This window comes from Gavialis gangeticus, unplaced genomic scaffold (assembly GCF_001723915.1).
Source record: "Gavialis gangeticus isolate Ggan-Ray unplaced genomic scaffold, GavGan_comp1, whole genome shotgun sequence".
Lineage (NCBI taxonomy): Eukaryota > Metazoa > Chordata > Crocodylia > Gavialidae > Gavialis > Gavialis gangeticus.
Genome location: NW_017729032.1, coordinates 183213173 through 183221228, shown reverse-complemented (window position 1 = coordinate 183221228; position 8056 = coordinate 183213173). Strand labels below are relative to the sequence as shown.

The following is an 8056-nucleotide window of genomic DNA, read 5'->3' as shown; positions in this document are numbered from 1 at the left end:
TGGGGGGGGGGGGGCGGTGCACAGGGGAGCCTGCACAATTAAAGGAGCTGCTACGCACCCCACTCCCACTGTGAATTTGCTGCCTTCTCTCTGTAAGTACCAGTGCTACACAGTACACTTTAGTTAGTCTATAAAGTACCTTCTTCTTGACTTCAGACTAACACAACTAACTATGTCTGAAGAAGATAACCCCAGTAAGCAGTTTGTCAGAGGAGAGATCCTCTTCCCAGGATAGGCAAGGAATTTCAAGTATAAGGAAGCAGATAATAGATGTGGAGAAGACTGGTGAAATCAGTGAGCTTCACTAAGGAGGGTCCCAATGCCAAACAAATGTCCCAGCACCATAGCTGGGATCTAAGAAAAGTAGGAAAGTGTGCTGGGCGAGTCTGGAGTCAGGCAGAAGGCACCTTGTAGATTAACTCAGGGGTGTTCAACCCTCAGCCTGTGAAGCCATGTCACCTGGCTTTTGGGGCTCCCTCCCAGCCCAAATTTTGGTGGCAATTACCATTGCCACTGTTGCCAAATTTCCAGCTCCCACACAGCTGGATCAGGCCCTGGGGAAGGCAGCTGCCATGTACCAAGACTGGGCCCTAGGCAGGACATTGTTGCATGCTAGGATTGGGCCCCAGGCAAGTGGCTGCCATGTCCTGGGATAGCGTCCTGGCCACACTCACCTTGTGTGCCAGATCAGGCCCATGAACCAAACTCGTACCTGGCGTGCGTGCCACCCCCCCTCCCCCCCTGCCAGGCAGTGACACATGAACCCTGCCCACTAGCCGGGGCTACTCAATGCCCCATACTCAGGCACTGACTTGGGAGCACAGCCCTGCTGCCCTGGATCGAATCAGGACCAAACTGGGCATAACTTGGAAGGGGTGAAAATGTTGGGCACCACTGGAGTAAGTGGATCTAACTAACCTTGATCACTAACCCTACTGACTAACGTCACACTCACTAGAGCAGGCTGTGATTTAAGACAAAATGCATATGTCTGACTGAAAAGAAAGAGCAGTGGATGTACAAGCAGGAGAGAGCCCGAGTGTGGAGAAGGGGATGCACCTCATGGCTCATGCTGCTTTGCGCTTTGCATGGGGGCAGCCCCACTAGCCAGGCAGTGACACATCACCTCTGCCCACTGACCGGGGCTCCTCAAGGCCCCAGGTTCATACACTGACTTGGAAGCACATCCCTGCCACCCATGGCTTCCTTCGCTGCCCATAGGCAGAGTCCCACACCCAGGTGCCCCATGTCTGAGGGCAGGCCACAGCACACACATACTGGGGGCTGCTGCCACCTCAGCCCCAGGGCCAAGCCTACAGCTAGGTGCCAGCACCATGGTGGGATGTGGCACAGGTGGGGGCCCTGCAGCATTGCCAGGTCTTAAATATGAAATCATATTGGAAACTCAAAATTACTGTATTTGCTGAAAAACTATCTTACACTGAAAAACTATGCAAAACAACATGCAAATAAGCCTTCTTATTGTTAATTTTATATAGCTCATTATAGACCTCCAGTGAGTGAGAGAGAACTGGGTCATCAAAGTTGAAGCTTTTTCTTTTTTTATTTCTAAGCAAGCAGTCATAAGAAAGGCTGACAGCAGATCAAGAAGTCAGCTTCTCAGCCTCTTGTCCACTCAAATCAAGTAGTCTTATGTTTACCTGGCAGAGAAAATACCATGATGACTACACTGATCATGTAGTCCCCTAGTCACACCTGGGGAAGCCTACTCCGCTGGCATGGCATAGTACCCGCATAGGTAATGCATAGTTAACTTTGGCTTTATACCCACTTTATGGAAGACTTCTCCTTAGCTTGCTCCTGTGGCCCTATGGTTTGGGGTAAGCGAAACACATGGGCATCTGAACCCCAAGCCTCTGGGTTTTGGCCTGGAAGTAGGATGCTCACCAAAGATTTTGGGAACATACAAAGCCCCAGATAGGGATGGAGGATGTTTGCCAGTAGTAGGACCACTTATGGTTCTGGACCAACTCTTGGATGTGGAAGTTGTTTTGGCTAATTTGGCTTGGAATACAGAAAATTTAAATTTAAAAAAAAATCCAGAAGTCAGCTAAGACTCCCTAGCAATGAGTTGGGTTATGCACGTGCCACATCAATGAGCTGCCTCAAAAAATAATCCTACATTTTGTCAGGTTTCCAGGTTGTAGCCATACTGGTTTAGACACCACAGGAATCAGAACTCATGGTAGAGGTGATATCTTTTATTAGACCGACTAGATTTTTGCAAAAGGAAACAAAAAACAAAGCAAAAAACGAAAACAAAACTTGCAATTAAAGACACTTCTTTGCAAAAATCTAGTCGGTCTGATAAAAGATACCACCTCTACCACGACTTGATTCCTACGTTTCGAACACTTTTTTTCCTATTACTGATCGTACAAGGGTTCAAAGCATCGTACACACACGATCCTTAACGTAGCCCTGGTGACCCAGCCTCACGGTGGGGGAGGAGGTTCGCAGCACTCCCTTTGCCCCAGAGAGATTCCAACCCGACCCCGGGCGGAACCCTCCCGGCTGCGCATGCGCACTTGCCCCTGCCGGGCCCCGCCCCTTCCCAGCAGGACGCAGTGAAGGCCGCCGGCCGGCAGGGGCCGCGCGAGCGTCAGGCGGGGCCCAACCAAGGCAGCGCGAGGCTGGAACGCGCGTGAGCCACCTGCAGCCTCCTTGTTCCGCCACTGCGTACCGACGTCCCGGCCCCCCGCTTATCCTCGGCCGACCTGTGAGCTAGCCGCCGCCGCCGCCCCCCGGCCCCACCTCTCCCCGTCCGCGCCGACCCGCGGCCGCCGCCACCGCCATGCCCAAGAATAAAGGTGAGGCCTTCCCACCCCTCCCCCGCCTTGAGTGTGTGGCGGGGTCCCGCCTCACGGCCTGGGCCGCGAGGACGGTGAGACGTTCCCCGGGGCTGAGGGCGCCTGCGCCGCCCGCGTCGTTGCTCTTCCCGTTCCGGCCTTGTGGGTGCCCCCCCACTCACGCACGCACATACGTGTTGGCGGAGGGGACCAGGCCCGTCCGTGCTCCCGCGCCGTGCTCCTGCCCACGGGCCGTTAGCCGCTTCTAACGGCAGCTTCGAACGCGGGGGGGAAGGGGCAACGCCCACCCTCGCGGTCTGGGCCCCTCACGGTCTGGGCCCCCGTGACGTCACGGCCCCGGTGGTTGCGGCCGTTGGTTTGAGGAGTGCGGTCAGGGCGTTGGGGGGGGGGTGACTAGGGATGAGGGGAGTGCCCGGCTGGGCTGTGTTGGAGGAGCCTAGGCTAAGCAGCAGGCCCCAGAGCCCATTTGTGAAGGACCATAGCAGCATGACCCTTTGCAGATGTCACCGCTAGCCTGGTGGGCCACGTAACGGAAGCCATTCATCAGCCTGTCTTGTCTAAACGCAGCTAAACAAAGCACAGGGGACACGATAAGGGAGAAGCACATGTTAAATATAATCCACACGCCATGCCCTGGCCATTTGGTTCCATCCATCGCTGCTTACTACTGTTTTAAGATCTTTATTTTAAAATAACAGTAGTAGCAATTGACGGAACCAAGAGGATTAGATGTTATTTTGTTATAATTTATTTTAAGGTGTTTCAGTCATTTGTAAAAAGAAGCATGGCCCTGTCAAAGACCAAGGATTTAAATCCCAGCTGTTTGACACCTTCCAAGTCCACAAGAGCTGGGTTCAGTCCAGTTCCCAAAGTGTTAGTGCAACAAAAACATTTAAATTAAACCAATCGGAGGTCATTTATTAAAATATTAGAATTGGCTCTTTCTAAATATCAGGCTTAGGCTGGAGGGGAATTTGGAGAGCTGAGAACATTCAAGAAGACTTGCTGCCAACCTGCATGTCCCCTTCCTCTCACCTTTCATGTCTCCCCAGCCAGTGTAGGTGAGAGTCTATGTTGTGCTGTCACAAGTAGCCAAATAGACTGTGGGATAAATGTTTGTTTTTGTTTTAAAGTGCAAGCAAATAAAATGTTGGGCTGTAGATCTGTTTCAGCCTCTCTTGTCAGTGGCCTACCCACAAGGTTACCTTTAATCTGGATAATGGGGACAGTGACTAGGGATTGCCACTCAGTTATTCCCCTGTGTCTTTCTGAGGTCCATGAGTGGGGCTTGTATTTGTATGACTGAATCTTCAGTCTCTTCCCCCCCACCTGCCCACCATGGGATTATTCTTTCATATGTCCCAGCCCTGCCACTTCCAGAGACTAGCAACCAGTAATGGAGCAGGGATGTGTTGCAGTCACTGGACACAATATTTTCAGTCTCTTTTCCACCACCACCCCCTTTTTTATTTTTTGGTGGCTTTGCAGGGCTACTCAAAGCTCAGAGGGAACACGCATCCTTCTCATCCCCTTTATGAGGAAGATGCAACTTACCTTTAGCTCCCTGCACTTTTACCTTGAGGCAGTGTCTTTGACTTTGTCACGGCTTGAGTTGTCCTGGTTTGATTTTTTTTTAACAAGCAGGGTCTATTTGGGGCCGGGTTAAAAGTATTCGTGAAGTTGCAGGAGCAAAATGAGAAAACATCCCTAGTTTTACACAGATCAAAGGTGTTTCCATTTTGCTTTTCTGAGACACTCACTTAGATGGGCTGCTGAACCATGTTTATTGATGTCTTTTCCTTCTGTTTAGGCAAAGGAGGTAAAAACAGACGACGAGGTAAGAACGAGAATGAGTCAGAAAAAAGAGAATTGGTGTTCAAGGAAGATGGACAAGGTGAGATTCTGCTCTCGTAAATGTTTTCAGTTGCAGGCTATAGGTGTCGTACACTGAAAGTTCCTACGAGTGGTAAATTGGGTGTTTCCACAGTTCATTTGGATGAGTCGGAGAACCACAGCATTATTTTGAGTGCACAGGAAATGAATGTTCCAGTTTTTAAGCTAGGTGTAAATGTCAGTAGTGGTGTGCTGGTGGAAGCAATATCTAGCCACCTTGGGCCAGAGGTACCATGCTGGTAGAGTCTTTGGAACTCTTAGGTAAGGAGGGGAGGAACATAATTAGGTTACGAAGTAACGAGTAGTACATTGGAGCACTTATATATAGTAATCTGATCTGTTTGACTCGAAAAGGGTAAGTATTTTGCAGTCTTGTTTGACCTGAATTGCGTGGGTAAATCAGGAGCTACATCAAATGTAATGCTGGGGTCACTTACTAGACAGGGGGAGACAGCTATGAAAGCTGAGAGAAATGGATGTAAAAATTATTTTCATAATCCAAGAGATGCTCAGAAGTACTGATGCTCTGCTGTACTGGAGAAAGGGATAACATGACAGCAGAGTCCAGTCAAAGGGTGGGCAGAGGGGCATACTTAGACTTATCAGTTGAAAACTGGTGTGTGCGAACTATTCACTGGGGTCCAGCATCAACACCCTTGTAAGTACAGAAATATCCCTGAAGATAGGATTTGGCGTATGTGAAAAAAATTATAAGGAAATGATGCTGTGCAGGTGGTACTTTCTGTCCCCTGATTATCTGCTTGACTTTTACCAACTCAGGTAGAAATGATAGTGGTGGATCAGTCTTTGCAAATTGTCCACACAGGATGTTGTGACAGTAATATATGCCTCTGTATAATTAAAATAACTTGGGGAAAATGAATTATAAATGTAATAGGAGGTAAGCATTACAAGAAAAATGCTATGAAGATGCCCTCTGGCAGCTTGGATTATGGCTGTTCAGGGCTCATATTAGATCTTGACATTTTATATTTCCACAAAATTGAAAAGGCGAAAACAAAATAATCCTCCTTTATAGTCGCTTTATTTGGAGGCCGTCTATACTATGGAAATTGCTTGACAATATAATTAAATAATTTTGTAAAAACAGGCAACATTTTACCTTGTAGTAATAATTTGAAGATTTTGGGTGATCTCTTACAGAGTATGCTCAGGTGATCAAGATGTTGGGAAATGGAAGATTGGAGGCATTATGTTTTGATGGTGTAAAGCGGTTATGTCATATCAGAGGAAAGTTGAGAAAAAAGGTAAGTCCATATCACTTAACTAGAAAATAAAATGAGTGTCCATTGTGCTTGGTATGTAATCATAAGAAAATCTGTGTGGCTACAACTACAACTGCACTTCAAAACGAAAGAATACAGTTAAGTGTAAAAAAAAAAATATATATATATATATTCTTTCAGTTACATTTTTTACAGTTTAGTTTATTAGACTTTTTTTGTCCTGGACAAGAGATCCATGTAGTAAGTATGTTTTAAAACATACTTGTAGCTGTATAATTTTCAGGTTCTTTAATGCTGCATCAGTTTCAAGGCAAGTGTTTTTGCTTTTTAAAAACTTTACATTTTATTTTGTATAAATACCTTTAAGATGGTACTACCACTATAGTGAAGGTTGAGCCTTGTGTTTACTCTGCATTAGAAGCATTTGTTCTGCTTGCATCCCACTCAGCCTTTCTGAAGTGGCATAATACTCTGCACTATTCCACCTCCCCCCCCCCACACACACACACACAAGTGGAGTTGGACTTCAGCTGGCTGCCGGAGTCCACTCAAAATCTTGTGTTGTCCCAGAGCACGTCACATTGTAGCAGTACAGCTGCTGATTTGAGCCAGCTTGGACTGGCAGAAGCATGCAGATGTGCATATTATCTTGCTTAGCAGTTGTGGCTGCTCAGCACAGATAATCTTGCTTCACGTTTAAGTGCACTAAAATCTGCATGCTTACAAAAGTTATCTTGCAAATAGCTGTACTCCTTGGGAATAAGGTAGGCAGCCCCCAAACCATCCAGCTTCAGCAGCACTCCAAATTAAGTAATTTAAACAAAGGGTTCCTAAAGTACTGTCCTTGATATTGACATGGAAATTGTCTGCATCTGGGCTCATATCTTGGCTTTGATCAGTTCAATTTTTTTGGTCTGGTTAAGACTGGTCAGTCATGCAGCTTAATGTTTTACAGTAAAGTAAAAGTTAAGACTTTTATGGCTCGAGCAAATTTGAGCAATAAGGAAACCCCATTTCCACTTGTTGTGAGGACCAATTATTGTGAAATGAATTATTTATAGTTCAGCTATTCTGACAAGAGACTACCTACATCTCATGAAGCTGTCATTGAATCCAAGCAGTTCAGATACACTCTGAAATTGTGTGCTGCTGTTAAGAACTTTCTGGGGATGTGTTGGGCTCATGAATTTCTGCCTGCTTACATTCTGCAAGAGCTCCTTTTGGAAGCTTTGTCCTGGGAACTAAAATTCTGGTTTAAGACTACTTCAACATGCTCTAAATTCTAACATGGATTTTACTTTATAAGTATTATTGAGGGTGATAGATTTTGTACAAAAGGAAAATTTGTGTGATGTGCTCCCCACTTTCCAGAGCAATGAAACTAGATGTGATCAATGGAAATGAGGCAACCACCACTCGCAATGTCATCATTATCAACAGGGTTGCTAAATATTACAACAGGCTCCATAATAAAGAAACCTGTTTCAAGGAGTGGCTGCTGCTTCTTCAGTTCTACCTTGCTGTCCACAAACAGTGAGAACTTAGGATTCTTTCCAGGCTTTAAAGTTCCTGTTTGACAGCCAGGCTTGCAAAGCCACATTACAGAGGCAGGAGATCAATTTATATTTTATTGGCAAGGGGTAGGATCCATAGGTCATATTGTATATTTCAGTTCACTAACACTCGCACAAAACTCAGTTCCTTGACTTCTTCTAGCATGTGTTCTATTTTGGAAAAATTCATTTAAGCCAGGAGAGAGAGACATCCTACCACATGGGTTCAAGCTAATGTCTCTACCAGGTGCCTCTGTTGCTGATCTCTGCCCTGTCTTCAAGTGACCCACTGTTTGCTTCTCTTCCTGTTATGGTACCAACATCCAGTCTGGATGATGCATTACAGGGTGACAGTAGATATTAGGATTCCAATAAATATAATTCCTGAGCAGTTATGCAGTATAAGTGTATTCACACAAATTAATGCATTGCCGTAGTACAGGGGGCCTTGAGTTAACAGTTCCCTCACCTTAATAAGGCACTCTTTTGGGGGGGGGGGGGGGGTGGGGACCCCCAAAAACTAAAGGGGGCG

The 8056-nt window shown here is 46.5% G+C and overlaps 1 protein-coding gene across 1 annotated transcript in view; it reads left to right on the top strand.

The window, feature by feature from the left end:
• Positions 1-2617: 2617 nt before the first annotated feature.
• EIF1AX (eukaryotic translation initiation factor 1A, X-linked) overlaps positions 2618-8056 on the top strand; it is a 10313-nt gene continuing 4874 nt past the window's right edge. Inside the window, exons 1-3 of the mRNA XM_019524139.1 lie at positions 2618-2831; positions 4642-4725; positions 5889-5992. Coding sequence (XP_019379684.1) covers positions 2816-2831; positions 4642-4725; positions 5889-5992 — 204 coding nt within the window. The 5' untranslated portion in view covers positions 2618-2815. The remainder of the gene's footprint in view (positions 2832-4641; positions 4726-5888; positions 5993-8056) is intronic.